This window comes from Sparus aurata, chromosome 1 (genome assembly GCF_900880675.1).
Source record: "Sparus aurata chromosome 1, fSpaAur1.1, whole genome shotgun sequence".
Classification (NCBI taxonomy): domain Eukaryota; kingdom Metazoa; phylum Chordata; class Actinopteri; order Spariformes; family Sparidae; genus Sparus; species Sparus aurata.
Genome location: NC_044187.1, coordinates 36,678,985 through 36,698,555, shown reverse-complemented (window position 1 = coordinate 36,698,555; position 19,571 = coordinate 36,678,985). Strand labels below are relative to the sequence as shown.

Below are 19,571 nucleotides of genomic sequence, written 5' to 3'. Positions count from 1 at the left end.
GCACACCATATTTTGCCACAATGATACACATCTAGACTCACAAAGTGAAAACCTGATAATGAGATTATATTTTCCCCAAGCTCCTCCAAGAACAGAATACATAGAGAATAGAGGGAGAGAGGAATTGGTCACACTTGATTTTAGAGTAGATTTATTTTAGCATCAAAGCTTTGTTTGGTGTAATTGAAAGCCATGGCGTGAAGAGATCAATACATTTACAGTACAAGGAACCATGAAGACACAGACACCGATGAAGCCTAGGGTGGTGGTTTGGTGTAACATACAAGTAGCAGCTGCAGCAAGAATTGATGACAACAGTAAAGCTGATCCTGTATGAGCTGATATTTTTCAAGGTCTATTACTGTAAGCACATACTGCACTTTTGTAATTGTTTCATTAGAACAAGTTGGCAGAGATCCTCTATGACTCAACACGGGTCAGTTTCACATATGATGAGACTGCTGGCGTCCTCAAGACGGTGAACCTGCAGAGTGAAGGCTTCATCTGCTCCATCCGGTATCGTCAGATAGGCCCACTGGTTGACCGGCAAATATTCCGCTTCAGTGAGGATGGGATGGTGAATGCACGATTCGACTACACCTACGACAACAGCTTCAGAGTCACCAGCATGCAGGCAGTAATCAATGAGACACCACTGCCAATCGATCTATATCAGTTTGATGACATATCTGGGAAGGTGGAGCAGTTTGGGAAGTTTGGAGTCATCTATTACGATATCAATCAGGTAAGGCTGTTTGAATCAAATTGTCCTTAAATGATGGATAAGTTAGAAGTAGTACCTCATACATCTTAAAAAGCTGGAGCAGTCATTAAAGAAATGTGAAACTGTGATATTAATCATTTAATAAACACACACTCCATGCCCGCAGTCCTCCACCTCATGACTGGCATACCACCTTGTGTACTAACCCTCTGAATGATATCATGTTCAACTGCAATTTTTCACAGCTGCATCTGGCAGAAAGGGTCAGTCATTGGGGTGGAGATATTGTTGGAGTCAGTGAATGAATGGCATGAATGAATAGCATCCATTACATTACCATATTGTTTATATTCAGAAGACCTCAATAAATCAAGATGAATTTTGTTTTGGCATTTAAGTAAATGCCTCAATGAATGGCTTTTGTTCAGTATTAAAGCAACATTATGTAGTAATTCATATTTGTGCAATTTGTGCATCATTTCTAAATGTGCAGTACAACTGTCATAAATACAAATCCCAGGTTTCTTTAACAATATGTCAGATGTAATATTACGTTACATACTTACAACAAAACTCAGCATGTCATAACAATGTTGTATCTTGAAGTCAGCATGAATCCTAAGGTAGTCAAAGTTTTTGACAAGCATTACACTCAAATAGCAGTAGCAAGTTAACATACCTCAACCTGAGAGAGTAATACCTGGCTGAAACAACCCACCAGCCAACCTCTGTTGAAATGGACTGACACGGTGTAGCTCTGCTAGCTGATCCAGCTTGGAACAGCGATGGAGGCCTCACCGTTCCAAGCAGGATCAACTAGCAGAGCTACAGTAACTTTTCTTAAAAGGGCAACTAACATTAAAATCAGTTTTTGAGCTGTTAATTAACTTTAATGTCCTGTTTCTTCCAGTCAATAATACCACGTTTACACAGAATTTAATGTCTTTAAAAAGGCTTTTTTAAGCAGAGGTAAAGCCGCTCATAATGTGGAATTAACGCCTTCCACTTTGCCAGTGGATGTGTTTGCCTTTTTGCTTATTTTCACTTAATGTGTCCCATTTATCATCACTGACTGTTGCACAGTAGAAGGCAGCAGATCATATACCTCATCAGAAGAATACATCCAGAAGAACTTAAACTTGTTTTTAACAGTCTTAAAGGTCCGAAATACAACATTCAACTTCAGTAGCTGTCAGGAACTAGCTAGTAACTTGCACTGAGCCAGATTTTGTGTTCACATCCCAGCCAACCCAAGCTGGAGGGAATAAATACCCATGAATACTGCAGGATGAATTGACCCAGGAGTAAATCCTAATAAGACATTCACATTGGCCATAAAAGTTGTGAAAACAATGTTAGCGGGTGTGATTGGCTTTTTGGCAAGTGTAATAGAGATATAACATATGATACACAGTGTCTCTTTTGAAGTCTGATAAGCAGGGCTATTGGTCAGTGTAGGAAGTAAACTGTTGATTTTCTGAACAAGTCTTTTTTTTGTCTCAGATTATTTCCACAGCAGTGATGACCTACACCAAACACTTTGACCAACATGGCCGCATCAAGGAGATCCAGTATGAGATCTTCAGGTCTCTGATGTACTGGATCACCATTCAGTATGACAACATGGGCAGAGTCACCAAGCGTGAGATCAAGATCGGACCGTTTGCCAACACAACCAAATATGGTTATGAATATGATGTTGATGGACAGCTGCAAACAGTCTCCCTCAATGAGAAAATGATGTGGAGGTAGGATAAAAACACAACTCAAAACAGTAACAGCACATCAATTTAACATGCATCCAAAAAACAAAATTGTTGATACCAAATGTTAATAGTATCATTTTCTGGCCTTCTAGGTATAATTATGACCTGAATGGTAACCTGCATTTGCTGAATCCTGGAAACAGTGGTCGGTTAACTCCCCTGCGATATGATTTGAGGGACAGAATCACTCGGCTGGGAGATGTTCAGTACAGGCTGGATGAAGATGGTTTCCTGAGACAGAGAGGAGCCGAGATATTTGAATACAACTCCAAAGGTGGGAATTAGTATTTTTATCCTGTAGTTTTGTTACCCAACAGTTCAAACAGTTTATTTAAGAGATGTATCTATACCATTGACCCCTGCCTCATACCTGTTTAAAAACATTGAGACTTTAGTAGAACAGGTTAGACTCTAAGATGGATGAGGGTTAAAAAGTGGATAGCGCAACACAAAAAGTTACAATAAGCTGCTTCATTTTCCAGTCTCTGGCTCTCTTTGTCCTGCAAGGTCAGTTGATCTTGTTCAACAGCACAAACCCATGTGTCAAAGTTCACCAAAGGAGAAGTTGCCCCCTTAATAAACTATAGTATATTATTGAAAACATATGATTTGTCAAGAAAATTTATTGAAAACACTTGTGCTAATTAAGATGCAAAACAATGTTTGTAAGATTTTAAAGATTGGTGTCTGGCCTCCATATGCCTCATAGTGGTTTAGTCGATTACCAATCAACCTGCATCACTCATTAGCACTAATACAAGTATTGCAGTGTGTTGCAGTTGTAGTAAACAGTGTGCCACAAAGCTGTGGATCTGGATCTTAGGATCTGGTTTGGTTAAAGCACCAAAAAATAACTGGTAAGGGAAGAAAAACGGTGTTTTGGCTTGAGCTACCTGTTTTGGTCACCACAAGCACGGTTGTACATGTTCTCAGGTCTTGTCATATTGTCAGCTAAAACAGCAACAAATGGCCTGACGTCCTTTTAAATTTCATTATTCAATTTCCTTTTTTTTGTCGCTGACCACACAGCTGGAAAGTGTCCTATGGTGTCCTAAAAATATCTCATGGTGTCATGTTAGCAAATGTTGACACATCACTAACAATATTAAAGTAACCGAATAAACATGTTATGTTTGACACCTTTTTCTAGAAATAGAAATACAATACGTAGCATGTATCAAATTTGCAGAAATTGTTACTATTACTAAAGATATGTCTGACATTTTTAATTACTTCTTCTTCAAATGAACAAAACACATTTAGAGTTATAACTGCATTTCATCCTGCCTTATTATTATTATTATTATTATTGTTATTATTATTATTATTATTATTATTATTATTATTATTACCTCACAGTTTAATCTTGTGCATTGCGTGGCCAGAATATTGGTACTTTTAATAGTACTAATCATATACATGTAATCATATACATTTAGTCTGACAGTAGGCATACTTTTGGTGGCACCCTCCATTTCCCTTTCAGGAATTGCTCTTTAAGAAAAAAAATATAAAGTGTTATGGCTGCCCTACCATGATTCCAATGAAATTAATGAGCTTTGCTGCAAAATTTCCCTTTTTTATGTTGTTGTGAGAGAGCCTTTACCCTTGTTTTTACCTCAGGTAGTATGACATCATCACCTATTACCACCAGCATGTGTAGAATTTTTATGTGATTATACCAAATAAAAATGTCTCTCATGGCATAATTTGTTTGTAGAAAACTTAACAATCACCACCAAAGTCTGCATTTTTTAAATTCTGCATATTGAGGCTTTAATACCTAATTTGCTATCATGTCATCTTCAAGATCTTATTCTTCCTTTTTATAATCTGTGATTCAGGTCTTCTAGTTCGTGTCTACAGTAAAGCAGCCAGCTGGACTATACAGTACCGCTACGATGGCTTGGGTCGACGTGTGGCATCTAGAAACAGTCTGGGCCAACACTTACAGTTCTTCTACGCTGACCTTAACTACCCCACGAGGATTACCCATGTCTATAACCACTCCAGCTCTGAGATCACGTCTTTTTACTATGATCTGCAGGTAGTTACACTGAAAAAGTCGGTTTGAATATGGTCATTTCTTTGTTCATGTAAGGTATTTGGTAAATATTAATAAGGAAAGTAGGTTAAATGATGTCCAAATAAAAATGTGGAGGAGTCCTACTTACTCTGGACAGAGCTCTCTGATTATTCATGTGTGGCTTTTGGTTTTCACTTTCATCTTGGGATTTATGATAGTCTATGTTGAGCAGGTTCCTTTCCAATGACGATAGGGAAAACATGGTAGATGTACAGCATCTCAATGAGGAGGAGTGGGATACAAGTAAGATGGTGACAGCTGGGGATGAACATGTTTATTGTGAGCAATACAGTTAATCAGAGAATCAGCAGCAGCAACACCCACAATATTTAAAAATAATGGTGACATCATAATTTATAGCTGTGCTGTACATCAATTCATCATCATCATTATCATCATCATCATTATTATTATTATTATTATTATTATTATTATTGTTATTGTTATTATTATTATTATTATTATTATTATTATTATTATTATGTGTTTAATTGGGATGTTTATTGTTGCATAGGGACATGTGTTTGCTATGGAAATCAGCAGTGGAGAGGAGTTTTATATTGCTTGTGATAATACTGGGACCCCACTGGCTGTCTTCAGCAACAATGGACTATTGCTTAAACAGGTATGTGTATATTTTCTTCCTTTATGGGGAAATGAAGAAAACACTTCACTCTATTTTGTGTAGGTGATCAAATGCTTTTAAATTGTTTGTGGCTCTGGTTGTGTTTGTAGGTGCAGTACACAGCGTATGGTGAGGTTTACTTTGATTCCAACCCAGACTTTGTGCTGGTCATTGGTTTCCATGGAGGCCTGTATGATCCTCTGACAAGACTGCTGCATTTTGGAGACCGAGACTACGACATCCCTGCTGGGAGGTAGGCAGTCAGTCACTTACTCACTCATTTTCAGTCCATTCATGAGAGATGATTCTATATGATTAGTTTTCGTTTCTAGCTTTGTTAGTGTTACTGACCAGAGTGTTTGTTATGAAGGTGGACCACTCCCGACATCACTACATGGACACGTGTGGGCAAAGACCCCAAGCCCTTCAACTTGTACATGTTCCGTGGCAACAACCCCATCAGCAAGATTCATCAGGTCAAAGAATATGTCACAGGTAACATTTACAATGTAAAAGCACTACATTTCAACTGGTTTCTGCTGAACTTCTGCAGGCCAGTAAATTGTAGCACATTTTTCAACAATCTAAATTCAGACACATTTAATAATCAAGCTCTCTGTCTGTCTTTCTATGTCACATTCAGACACACACAGTTATTATATGCAGGTACTCAAAAGATTAAAAATATTAACTTTTATCTATTAATTATTTTTGCATTGCCATCTCAAAATAGAAGAGTTACATTTAACTCTGTGTGGTGTGAAGACATTATGATAAGGCCTCAGTGGGCAATTAAGGAATGACTTTTCTAAATCGCAAATTAGTCATTTGATCCTTCATTATTGACATACTGGGAAACTGTTGGACTCACTTCTGAAATCATAGAAATGTGTAACAATGTAAATGGTAAACAAAACACTTAAATTCACTGACCTGCAGAAGCGCAACACAACATGCTAATGTCCTAACATTAGCAAGTTGCGTCGATGCACCTTGTCTTATTATGTCTGATTTTGTGATTTGCGAAACTGTTTTAATGCTGTATTGTTACCTTGGCTGTGTATGAATGTTTTTAAAATGTTATGGTTATCCCACATGTGACACTTCCAGAATTAGTCATTTGTTTGTGCGCTATTGCCCAATGTGGGAAGCTGTATCTACTGAAAGTTAACAGGGTTGTGAAATAAGCCTGCTGCTGCAGGTACAAAAAGTAGTATTTTCCATCTGCTAGGTATACAACTTGTCAGTTCTGAAATCATCCAGCACTTGAAGTGGGTCGGCTAGAGTTTGAATTACAGTAGTTGGAAATAATGAATTGCAAAGTAACTTTTGATAGCAATGAACTGCAACAATGTGTGACATTTATGGTTTATTAATGGAGCAACAGAGGCTCATCTGGAAGTAATATAAAGGAATCATGAGAAATGTAAAAAACTGATTTGTTTATCATCACAGTTTGTTCATCTGCTGCTGTAGTGAATGCAAATCAAAAGCAACATGCTTGACGTTAATCTTCAACTTCTTTTATTTTTCTTTGTGTGATTTCCACATCCACTGCTCCCTTTCTCTGTAGATGTCAATATCTGGTTGGTCACATTTGGCTTCCATCTCCACAACGCGATCCCAGGATTCCCCATTCCCAAGTTTGACCTGACCCAGCCATCCCTGGAGATGAAAAAGAGCCAGCTGTGGGATGACCTGCCTGTATGTATCCTATGTACTCTAACCCCAATTACAATTGCTATTAAAATGTAATCTTTATCCAGAAGTGTTATCTGAAGAAGGAGAAACACATGTTAATGCAAGGTGCAAGTTTATGAACCCAATTCAATACAACAAGCTGGCATCCCTGTACAACAAAGTGGTGATACAGACTTGTGTTATTACTTAACAAAGACTATATGTTCAAATCTAGAGAGTGAGCAAGGGAGAAGGCTGAAAGAGACATGAGCCTCTTTTACTGACTTCACGATTCTGTGCAATTACATTGCAAAAGATGTTTTATAGGGTGGCTGTGGCTCAGGGGAAGAGCTAGCATCTTGTTATCAGAAGGTAGCTGGTTCTATTCCCCTGGTCTGCATGTCGAAGTATCTTTGGGTAAGATACTGAGACCCAAACTGCTCCTGATGTGCTGGTCGGCACCTTGCATGGCAGCCACCGCCATCAGTTTAATGTGTCATACTTGCTAAAGTATTTCAGAAGTTTAATTCACAAAACTGGGATTTTGGTACCAACTCCTCTGCCAGCTTGATTCTGCATGACAGGCTGCTTTTTGCTGCTCTGAAAACAGCATTCCAAGTTTTCAGTTGTCTGTAAGCTTAATGTTGTGAACCACGGCTATTGTTTGGCACTTGAGTATGTGACAGTTTAAACAACCATCACCACAAGACATTCATTAATGTCTCAAGTTTTTGAGGTACATGGTCATCAGTGTCTGTGTGGTAAGAGTTTGCGCACTTGAAGCAATGTTGTAGAGCTTCCATGGCTCCCTCTGGCTATACTCTAACTGGTTTTGTTACAGGTTTTTTCTACTTCAGCAGCAGTTTGTACAGTGGCGTGATCATAAATTCTACATCTAGTGTATATCTAGTGTATATAGTCCTCTATATAGCAGCTTTGGTAATACAGTTTTCAAATTTGCTTGAATGAAGTCCCCAGCAATGATTAAAAAAAACATCAGGCTGCAGTGTTCACTTATGGCCTTAAGCAGTTCATGTAGTGCTTCCTTGGCATTAGCTTTTGGGGTTGTGTACACAGCCACAGTAATGACAGCATCAACTTGTGTGGCAAGTAGTAGTGTCCACATTTAAATTATACCAGCCCAGCGATTTGTTTTCACATCATTCTGTGTTATACACACAAAGCCACCAAGGAAAGCTGTATGGCTGCGTCAGGGTTGTTGTTGTTCAGCCAATTTTAAGTGAAGATGAAAAAGCAACAATTATTTTTAGGATTCCAGCTCCAAAGGGCCAGAACCCCATTAGGTCTGTGGTGGTACATTGCTTTCATTATTATTATTGCTGTAATTGTAATTGAGGCCTTAGAATACAATTTTGGAAAGGCCATGTTACTCCCACCCAAAGTTTGAATCCAGTGTGCCCTACAAAAAGTCTTGTGGACCATGGTATGTATTTTTGTCTGATGATTTTTTTGCTGATTAGCATATACTGATGAACAGTAAAGTGATATTTACTTTTTGGAGCATTTCTGGACTGAGTTACAAATTATATATAAGCATTTTAATGGCTTAGACGAGAAAATGGCCATAACTCATGAACCATTTGTGAAACCATCATAAACCCTGGTACCCTTTTCTGGGGGGCCTTCATTAGGGGGAGGCAAACTAAAGAAGTCTGTGTTTAACTCAAAGGCGGTGCCACAAATAAAAAAAAATCATCTTGCCATGCTGATTTACATTTCTATTACAAGTAATAAGCATATTTCTGTCCAGAGTTGCATTCATTTTTCACCAAGATCTTCATCAAGAATGATGATGGCATAGTTTGGCTGCTGCAAAAAAATCTTCTCCAGCATATCCCAAAGATTCTCAAAAAGGTTAAGGTCTGGACTCTGTAGTGGCCAATCCATGTGTGAATATTATTTCGTATGCTCCTTGAACCACTCTTTTACAATTTGAGCCCACTAAAACATGGCATTGTCATCTAGGAATACAGCAGTGCCATCAGGGAAACCCAAGATGAAAAACCTGGTCAGTCAGTATATTCAGGTAGTCGTCTGACCTCATTTTTGGGCATATAATGTTGCTGAACCTAGACATGACCAACTGAATAAAACCCAGATTGCAACACTGCCCACACAGGCCATTAAGGTAGGCACCAGGCAACTGATGATGGGTGCATCACATGACTTGTTTCCGTTGCTCCAATCTTAATACTCACTTGCAAATCGAAGACTTTTTACGATTAGCCACATTGATGAGTGGTATTTAAGGCTACACAGCTGTTTAGTCCCAATCCCCTGAGTTCTCTTCACATGCATGTAGAAATGATGATTGATTGATTGATTGATTGATTATTTAACATGGCTATGAGTTCTACTGTTGATATTTTTAGGATTTGATTTTACCAAACATTTAGATGGATAGATAGATAGATAGATAGATAGATAGATAGATAGATAGATAGATAGATAGATAGATAGATAGAAAGTTATTGTCATTGTACAACGAAATTGTACAATGTACAATCATGATCATTCAAGATCTTTTCCGACCACATTACTTCCTCTAAGGTGATGATTCACCACTACCCTTCCAGGTTATAATGATCCGTTCAACAGTCCCTAACCCAATTTCAGTAGTTTCAGCAATCTCCTCAGTTGTTTTCTTTGCTTGATGCAGGCCAATAATTTGACCCTTCTGAAACAGAGTAACATCTTTTCCACGACCACAGGATATGTTTTCCGACATAGTTGTTTAGAAAATGAGAAGCTACACACATCACCAGGAGCATTGGAATTGTTTTTTACTGTTTTTTGAGGGCAGTGATTTTCAGCCCCCAGGCCACAGATGAAAAGATATCACTTTAGACAACTGTAGTTCTAAGACTTTTTTTCTTCTCTCATGCAATGTAGTGAAAGTAACACAAACAAGCGGCAGGGTATTCTCCTGTAAATGCAGTCTTAATGCCAAGAAGTCTTTGTGAGATATGTCGTATTATCATGAAATGTTCGTTTGGTAAGGTGTTATTCTACTGCACCTATTGCATTGTAATGGTTCTTAAGTTTCAAGCAGCACATAATGTCAAACTATGCTTCCTCTTTCTCTTGTCTACAGTCCATCTCAGGTGTCCAGCAGGAGGTGACTTATCAGTCTCGGGCCTTCCTGTCCTTCGAGCGAATGCCAGAAATCCAGCTCAAACGGCGGCATTCAGACCACGCCCGACATTGGCTGTGGTTTGCCACTGTCAAGTCTCTGATTGGTAAAGGAGTGATGCTCGCTGTGGTCCAAGGCCGTGTGGTGACCAATGCCTTCAACATTGCAAATGAGGACTGCATCAAAGTGGCTGCAGTCTTAAACAATGCCTTCTATCTTGAGGATTTGCATTATACAGTGGAGGGACGAGACACACACTATTTCATCAAAACCAGTCTGCCTGAGAATGACCTTAGTGCACTGCGGCTAACCTCAGGCAGGAAATCACTGGAAAATGGTGTGAATGTCACAGTGTCCCAGTCTACTACGGTGATGAACGGGCGAACGCGCCGCTTCGCTGACATGGAGCTGCAATATGGGGCTCTGGCACTCCACGTACGTTACGGTACGACACTGGACGAGGAGAAAGCACGGATCCTGGAGCACTCAAGGCAACGGGCACTCTCGAGTGCCTGGGCCCGTGAGCAGCAGCGGGTGAGAGATGGGGAGGAAGGAGTGCGGCTGTGGACAGAGGGGGAAAAAAGGCAGCTGCTGAGCAGCGGAAAGGTTTTGGGTTATGATGGCTACTATGTCTTGTCCATAGAGCAGTACCCAGAGCTAGCTGACAGCGCTAACAACATTCAGTTCCTACGCCAGAGTGAGATAGGGAGGAGGTAACACGGCATCAGCTTGTAACTTCAACTGTCTGTCAAAGACTAACAAAAAGTTCAGTTTTAACACAAAATGGATGTCAAACTTTATTGTCTTGAGACTCAATACTAGCCACTGAAGACACTCCATGTTTGCAAACTTATTTTATTTTAAGGATGGTTACGTAGGATTTATAGACTGATTTGATTAATAAAGTAACAATCACTTCAACGCAACTAACCCAAAACATTAGGAACCTACAGTTGAAATGGTTTAAAACTTTCGTCTATTTGAGCCTGCAAAAGGCTTTTTCTTTCTTTCTTTCTTTCTCTCTTTCTTTCCTTCTTTCTTTCTTTCTTTCGCCCTATCATCTGCATTCAAACAGCCCGCACGCATTCCCCTCCCCTGCTCTCTGGTAGCAGGACAGACTTGAGTGCTATGATTTGTGCTGTCTGGCTGTGAAACAGTGGGATCAAAAGACTTGTTCAAAAAGCCAACTGAGCATTTCAGCAGTCAGCACAACTAGACAAGCCCACAAGCATTTAGACAGTTGTAAACTGTCAGAGCAGTCATTATAACAAATGTTTGAGGATCCCAAACAGATGTTGCAGGTATTATATCTGTCTGGGTCCAGACGTGACCTTTCGCTCTGGGTTATAGACCTCTATGAGCCATGTCTATAGAATCTGTTTCCATGGCTGAAGCCATTGAATGGAACTGTTGTTGAACTGTTGTGGACTCTCTCTAAGAGAGACAGGCACAAAAAAAGAACTACAATTTGTATGAAGGAAAAAAAAAGACTTTCAAACAAAGATTTTCTGTTGGAATTTTTTGTTCTGTTTTTATATATCAAGTTACATTTGCTTCAGACATGAAGGGGATATAAAAAAAAATAACAAAAAAATGTTTACATACTATTACCTATACCACTATTACTACTATTACAGCAACACCACCGGAATGGACCATGATCTGGACTAAACAAAACCAGAAACTTTGAGTTTTGTTTGGTTTCTTACTTACTGAGATCTATGATCTTTTTGGGGAGTTCTAAATCCACTCCTTCTATCCCCCATGTGCTTTTACAAGGTCTATAAAATCATGTAGTTCCAGACTACAATCAACAGCTGTCTTTAAGGTAGCAGGACAAACACACTGCCAGGGCTGTTTATGACTCTATGTGGATATATTCTTTGTGGACAGAGAGGGCTCACCGATCCTGTAAAACACCGGTCTTCTGTCAGCCCAGGTCCCCTTCACTTCTGCAAAATGTGACTCATAATGCATAGACCTTGTGCTTTTATTGGTCAAAGGTAGTAGTATTGCTTGCAATAGAAACATGTTGTCATGGCTTTGGGGGGCTTTGCTCTGAGTAGTAACTTATTGTTGCTTCTCTCCTCATTTTTGCTCGTTTCTTCTTCAAGGGACAGTACATTGCCATCAGTGACTTTAATGAGTAACAGTAATTGATCAGAAATCGATGTGGATGTTTTCTCATTGATTGTGGGTCCCTGTGCTCTTTTAGAGGAGTTTTCTTTTGTGTGTATGTGTGTTTACAAGGGTGGGAAACCAACTTTAATCATTTCAAAGGAGAGAACAGGAACTTAACGCAGAGAGTTAATATCATATGCTACCAACCTTTCTTCATAGACAATTGAGATGAGTTGACAATGTTTTATGGGTTTATCTTTTTTATTTTGAAGGTTGAGAAATGCCACTTATCCGTTCATCAAAATTAGTCTCAGAGAAAGTAATTTATGTACAGTGTTTCTACGGTAAAGAATAAAAAATCCTTGAAACTATTGCTGGTTTTGACTCTGTGTCCATTTTTTTCTGTTCAAAATCCAACAGTGTGAAAAGCTGATAGCAGCAATTATGTGTGATGAATAACACAATGACCTATAATGCCCTGATTGCATAGCAGATTTGTTGTCATTGAGTTTACATACTTATTGTGTGGCTTAAAACACAACACCACAACTTCATTCATAGCCAACTGAATAGTCAATTGCTTGGAAGTCCCAATGAAACATACCGTACATCACCATTCCCAGAACAATAGGGTTGGGGGGAAGAGGAAAGCTGGGCAAATGTGAGTGAAACTTGACTGGCCCAATAATTCCGCAGCACACCAGGACATTGACCACCAGATGGACAGTGCACCACTGCCCATAGGTGCTAAATTGGATATAGGTCAGGGGAACAAAATGGCCAGTCAATGGCATCAAGGAGGAATCCACGGCTCACTGCACCAGCATAAGGTCTGACCATCTCTCTGAGGGTCTCATACCAGTATCTAACAGCAGTCAGGGTACCGTTGGCTATGACATGGAGGTCTATGGGATCATTAAAGCATATGTCGTCCACCACGATGTCTCCAGACTCGTTCATGCCTGACACATGAGCTTAGTGTGATTCTGCTCTCATCTGTGAAGAGAACGTGGCGCCAATGGGGAACTGCCAATTCCGGGTATCCTTTCACAAACGTCAATCAAGCTGCACAGTGCTGAGCACAGGTCCCACAGCAGCCACAACAGTATTAACAGCTTTACCATTTGAGATATGATTATTAATTATACTAAAAGTATAATGATAATAATAATAATAGTGGTACTAGTAGGACTCAAGCATGACCACAGCTGCAGGACCACCATCCATGGGAACCTGCGAGAAAAGAGAGCAAAGGGACTCCGGGGAAGAAGCCAATCAGTATTAATGAGACATGAATATGTACAGACAGAGAGAAAGATAAGGGAACTCAGTACATCATGGGGCGACCGTGGCTTAGTTGGTAGAGCGGGTTGGCCTGTGTTCGATCCCCGCCCCTGGTTCGATCACCGCCCCTGCCAATTGGGTCATGGTTGTTGTGTCCCTGGGCAAGACATTTCACCCACCTTGCCTTGCGTGAATGTATACGACTGCTGTGGGTTTGTGGTGGTGGTCGGGGCCGTTGGCACTGAATGTGCAGCCACGCTCCCGTCAGTCTGCCCCAGGGCAGCTGTGGCTACTATCGTAGTTCACCACCACCAGTATGACTGTGTGTGAATGAATGGAACCTGGAACCCTGTGAGGCGCTTTGAGTGTCTAGTAAAGAGCCATACAAATCCAATCTATTATCATTATTATTATTATCATGGGGGCCGGTGCAGAGGGATATGGGTGGCGGTCGTGGGCGGGGGCCCCGGCGGCCCAATCCCCGGATGGTGACTCTAGCCATGGGGACATGGAATGTCACCTCACTGGGGGGGAAAGAGCCTGAGCTGGTGCGGGAGGTTGAGCGGTACCGGCTAGAAATAGTCGGGCTCACCTCCACGCACAGCCTGGGCTCTGGAACCCAACTCCTTGAGAGAGGCTGGACTCTCTTCTACTCTGGAGTTGCCCGCGGCGAGAGGCGGCGAGCTGGTGTGGGCTTGCTTATAGCCCCCCAGCTCAGCCGCCATGTGTTGGAGTTCTCCCCGGTGAACGAGAGGGTCGTTTCCCTGCGCCTTCGGGTCGGGGATAGGACTCTCACCATTGTCTCGGCTTATGGGTGCTCAAACCGGGGACTCCGTCGTTCTCCTGGGGGACTTCAACGCCCACGTGGGCGATGACAGTGTTACCTGGAGGGGTGTGATTGGGAGGAACGGCCTCCCCGATCTGAACCCGAGTGGTGTTTTGTTACTGGACTTCTGTGCTAGTCACAGTTTGTCCATAACAAACACCATGTTCAAGCATAAGGGTGTCCATATGTGCACGGGGCACCAGGACACCCTAGGCCGGAGATCAATGATCGACTTTGTGGTCGTGTCATCTGACCTCCGGCCGTATGTCTTAGACACTCGGGTGAAGAGAGGGGCTGAGCTGTCAACTGATCACCACCTGGTGGTGAGTTGGATCCGCTGGCGGGGGAGGAAGCTGGACAGACCTGGCAGACCCAAACGTATCGTGAGGGTCTGCTTGGAACGTCTGGCAGAACCCTCTGCCAGGGAGATCTTTAACTCCCACCTCCGGGAGAGCTTTGACCAGATCCCGAGAGAGGCTGGGGACATTGACTCCGAATGGACCATGTTCTCCACCTCCATTGTTGACGCGGCTGTCCGGAGCTGTGGCCGTAAGGTCTCCGGTGCCTGTCGCGGCGGCAATCCCCGAACCCGGTGGTGGACCCCGGAAGTAAGGGTTGCTGTCAAACTGAAGAAGGAGTCCTACCGGGCCTGGCTGGCCTGGGGGACTCCTGAGGCAGCTGACGGGTACCGGCAGGCCAAGTGTGCGGCAGCACGGGCAGTCTCGGAAGCAAAAACTCGGGTCTGGGAAGAGTTCGGGGAGGCCATGGAGGAGGACTACCGGTCGGCCTCGAAGAAATTCTGGCAAACCATCCGGCACCTCAGGAGGGGGAAGCAGTCCTCCACCAACACTGTTTACAGTGGAGGTGGGGAGCTGTTGACCTCGACTGGGGACATCGTCGGGCGGTGGAAGGAATACTTCGAGGATCTCCTCAATCCCACTGACACGCCTTCCATAGAGGAAGCAGAGGCTGGGGACTCAGAGGTTGACCCATCCATCACCCAAGCCGAAGTCACTGAGGTAGTCCGTAAGCTCCTCATTGGCAAAGCACCGGGGGTGGATGAGATCCGCCCTGAGTACCTCACGTCTCTGGATGTTGTGGGGCTGTCTTGGCTGACACATCTCTGCAGCATCGCGTGGCAGTCGGGGACAGTGCCTCTGGACTGGCAGACCGGGGTGGTGGTCCCCCTATTTAAAAAGGGGGACCGGAGGGTGTGTTCCAACTATCGGGGGATCACACTCCTCAGCCTCCCCAGGAAAGTCTATTCCAGGGTACTGGAGAGGAGAATTCGGCCGATAGTCGAACCTCGGATCCAGGAGGAACAATGCGGTTTTCGTCCTGGCCGTGGAACACTGGACCAGCTCTATACCCTCCGCAGGGTGCTCGAGGGTTCATGGGAGTTTGCCCAACCAGTCCACATGTGTTTTGTGGACTTGGAGAAGGCATTCGACCGTGTCCCTCGTGGCATACTGTGGGGGGTGCTCCAGGAGTACGGGGTCGGGGGCCCTCTGTTAAGGGCCGTACGGTCCCTGTACTGCCGGAGCAGGAGCTTGGTTCGCATTGCCGGCAGTAAGTCAGACCTGTTCCCAGTGCATGTTGGACTTCGGCAGGGCTGCCCTTTGTCACCGGTTCTGTTCATTACTTTTATGGACAGCATTTCTAGGCGCAGCCACGGGCCGGAGGGGATCTGGTTCGGGAGCCAATGGATCTCATCTCTGCTTTTCGCGGATGATGTGGTCTTGTTGGCTCCTTCGAGCCGGGACCTCCAGCATGTCCTGGGGCGGTTTGCAGCCGAGTGTGAAGCGGCTGGGATGAGAATCAGCACCTCCAAATCCGAGGCCATGGTTCTCGACCGGAAAAAGGTGGCCTGCTCCCTCCAGGTGGGAGGAGAGTTCCTGCCGCAAGTGGAGGAGTTTAAGTATCTTGGGGTCTTGTTCACGAGTGAGGGAAGGATGGAGCGTGAGATTGACAGACGGATCGGTGCAGCGGCCGCAGTAATGCGGTCTTTGTATCGGTCCGTCGTGGTGAAGAGAGAGCTGAGCCGAAAGGCGAAGCTCTCGATTTACCAGTCAATCTACGTTCCGACCCTCACCTATGGCCATGAACTTTGGGTCATGACCGAAAGAATAAGATCCCGGATACAAGCGGCCGAAACGAGTTTCCTCCGCAGGGTGGCAGGGCGCTCCCTTAGAGATAGGGTGAAGAGCTCTGTCACCCGGAAGGAGCTCAGAGTAGAGCCGCTGCTCCTCCACATCGAGAGGAGCCAGCTGAGGTGGCACGGGCATCTGTTTCGGATGCCCCCGGGACGCCTCCCTCGGGAGGTGTTCCTGGCATGTCCCTCCGGGAGGAGACCCCGAGGAAGACCCAGGACACGCTGGTGTGACTATGTCGCCCAGCTGGCCTGGGAACGCCTTGGGGTCCTCCCGGAAGAGCTGGAGGCAGTATCCGGGGAGAGGGAAGTCTGGGTGTCCCTGCTCAGGCAGCTGCCCCCGCGACCCGGCCCCGGATAAGCGGATGAAAATGGATGGATGGATGGATTATTATCATGGGAAATACCCCAGCAGTCTAAACCTATGGCAGCAAATCTATAGGTGTCATCAAAAAGGAACGTTTTCCTAACCCTAACCCTAACAAAGAACAAAAATATATGCATTTAGAGTATCATTGATCAATAGCAGTTACGATCCTTAGATGATTGCTTGACAATATTTTCTATATTTCTTTCTACTCTATCGACATTGATATGTTGTGGTTTCTCTCTTGTGACAAATGTACTTATTGTAAGTCACTTTGGACAAAAGCATCTGCTTAATGCCCTAAATGTAAATATTCAAAGCAAAACCTTCTACATGTGTGACCAATTAGGTGTAGATGGGAAAGTGTATGTAGGAGTTATGAGGACTTCCCGCTTTATGGGGAAGCATCAAAATCGACCCACTGTCCCTGGTCCCCACCAGGGACAATGGAAGGCGAAAGATTTTGATAATGATAATGATACTGAATGTAAAGTCTGTGGTGTTAAATCTGTAGGAGTTAAAGTACGAGGCAGGGAAATGGCGCCAATTGGCAAAATCTCAATCAAAATGTCAGGCTTCCTGTTGGACTGAGGGTATGGGTCCAATGGGGTAAATGTGCATTTGGTCATGATACATATGCATACCGAAAGATGTGCATGTATGCACATGTAGGAGGCAGGGCTTCAAGCTTGAAACCTTCCAGGGTGCGCTTTGGAGCCTTCTGTCACTGCTAGCTTGCTACTGATAACTGCAACGCTATGGGAAAGGAATGGCATGCATTCACAAGATTAAATTGAGAGGAAAATACTCCCAGTATGTACCTCATATGACATTTCCAATATATCCAAAATATCAAGAAAAAAGTTGCCCATGACACGCCACCTTGAATTCAACGATTACTTGCTGACTACGACATGAGACGTGAGTTGATGATGACTGAAATTAGCCAGCAGCAATCAGCAGTGACCTGAAAAGTGTAGCAAGCAATGGCTCAAGGAAATTAATTGCTTAAATATAAATCTTGTATGGAATAAACTGGAATACTGTACATTATAATATTAGGTTTAGGAAGTAGTCTGTTACCTGGAACTTTTAGTGTTGCCTCCGTTAATGAGACAGTAAGATCTTTAATTCTGCACTTAATGGATTTAGTGTGCACATGAAGAATAAGGCTTAGGCAAAAATCTTCTTAACCTGCCTCTTCTCTGAGATCAACCACCACAATTACTTATTATCATATTTTCAAAAAAACTGAAAACAGGAGGGAGGGAGGGAGGGAGGGAGGGAGGGAGGGAGGGAGGGAGAGAGAGAGAGAGAGAGAGAGAGAGAGAGAGAGAGCGAGAGAGAGAGAGAGAGAGAGAGAGAGAGAGAGAGAGCGAGAGAGAGAGAGAGAGAGAGAGAGAGAGAGAGAGAGAGAGAGAGAGAGAGAGAGAGAGAGAGAGAGAGAGAGCTGTTGGAGGGACCGGCAGGAGGGGATAATTGAGCAGAGGATGGGGACACCATAGACCTTGAGTGTTGACTAGGTTTCATGACAGCACTTGCAAAAACGCTGAACATGTAGCAATTAGCTGAAAATAATGTCCAAGCAGAAAACACAACATGCAATACAATTGAGTTAATGCTTAATTACAGTCTAAATAGCAAGCGAAGGACGGAAACATATAAACTGATGACATGAGAAGCATTGAAGATGTAGCTGTTTGCAGTTGATGATGTTAGCAAGTGATAGAAGTGACAATGTAGCAATAATGATGCAGTGACTATGGGAGATACCTACCGCAAATGATTGAGGCATAAAAATGTGCTGATGTGTGACTGGCCTTTGCTGAAAAAAAATGATCACTGCATTACAGTCCTTAAAAAGGCCCCTATAGTTCTTCTTTAAATTACAAAATGTGTTTTTTTTTTTCATTTTACTGTTCGACCCAAATGTTTTTTTCTGGGCTCATTGAAAGACCTTTTCAATGAGCCCAGAAAAAAACATTCACTTTAAGCGGTGAATGTGAAAACACCTTCTGGCGACGAATACTTACCCCAACACTGCAGTGCTTCATGCAACATTAATAGGGAGTTTTGGGTTAAATTTGGCTATCAATAATAATGAATGATTATCAGGGATAATTATCATTAGGATAAATAATAAGATCCAATTTACATTAGGTTGGCACCACCCTTGAAGAAGGCAAAAAGAGAGACAATTCACCAAATCAGTCTCATAAAAAGGTACTAACTGTCAGATTGTAACTCTGATTAATAATCGAGTAAATCACAACAACCAAAATTACAATAATGGCTAGTAACAGAACTTTGGAGTCCTTGACAGAGTAGAAGATGGCAACATTTACTAAAACAAATACTGAATAGCCAGCATGGAGGTTCAAAACTCGCTGTTATTGTTTGTATGCACTTGTACTGGGGTTTGGTTTTCTGCTCAGATTGTTGCACCTGTGTTGTCATCTGTGGTGGAGAGGGTGATATTGCCCTCAGGAAGGGGGCTGGATAGGGGTGATGTGGCTTGTGGTCCTAGCCTTTTTGACCCCACTGTACTGTAAATTCATTTTTATTCATTATAGCACTTTATTATGTTTTTAATAAGTATTAATGACCAGTTCTAGTGGAGAGCGAGGAAACTACAAATAAGGGAACTAATATGTACTCATCACTGGACACCAGCAGCCCAACAACTACTCCTCTGTTCCACAGAGGATGCCATATCCACTGCCCTCTACTCAGTCTTCACTAACAGATCCCCAGACAGTTTAGATTGGCACCCTTACTAAATCTGTGGT

General features: G+C 42.9%; 1 protein-coding gene across 11 annotated transcripts in view; it reads left to right on the top strand.

Annotated features, from left to right (window-relative positions):
- Positions 1 to 12,527, top strand: part of LOC115588090 (teneurin-3) — a 742,469-nt gene extending 729,942 nt beyond the window's left edge. For all 11 annotated transcript variants that reach the window (XM_030428416.1, XM_030428484.1, XM_030428503.1 and 8 more), the window contains 9 exons: positions 401 to 745; positions 2,228 to 2,472; positions 2,583 to 2,764; positions 4,335 to 4,537; positions 5,091 to 5,201; positions 5,312 to 5,454; positions 5,572 to 5,696; positions 6,775 to 6,905; positions 9,997 to 12,527. In XM_030428416.1, the coding sequence (XP_030284276.1) occupies positions 401 to 745; positions 2,228 to 2,472; positions 2,583 to 2,764; positions 4,335 to 4,537; positions 5,091 to 5,201; positions 5,312 to 5,454; positions 5,572 to 5,696; positions 6,775 to 6,905; positions 9,997 to 10,752 (2,241 nt within the window). In that variant the 3' untranslated portion in view covers positions 10,753 to 12,527. The remainder of the gene's footprint in view (positions 1 to 400; positions 746 to 2,227; positions 2,473 to 2,582; positions 2,765 to 4,334; positions 4,538 to 5,090; positions 5,202 to 5,311; positions 5,455 to 5,571; positions 5,697 to 6,774; positions 6,906 to 9,996) is intronic.
- Positions 12,528 to 19,571: the final 7,044 nt, after the last annotated feature.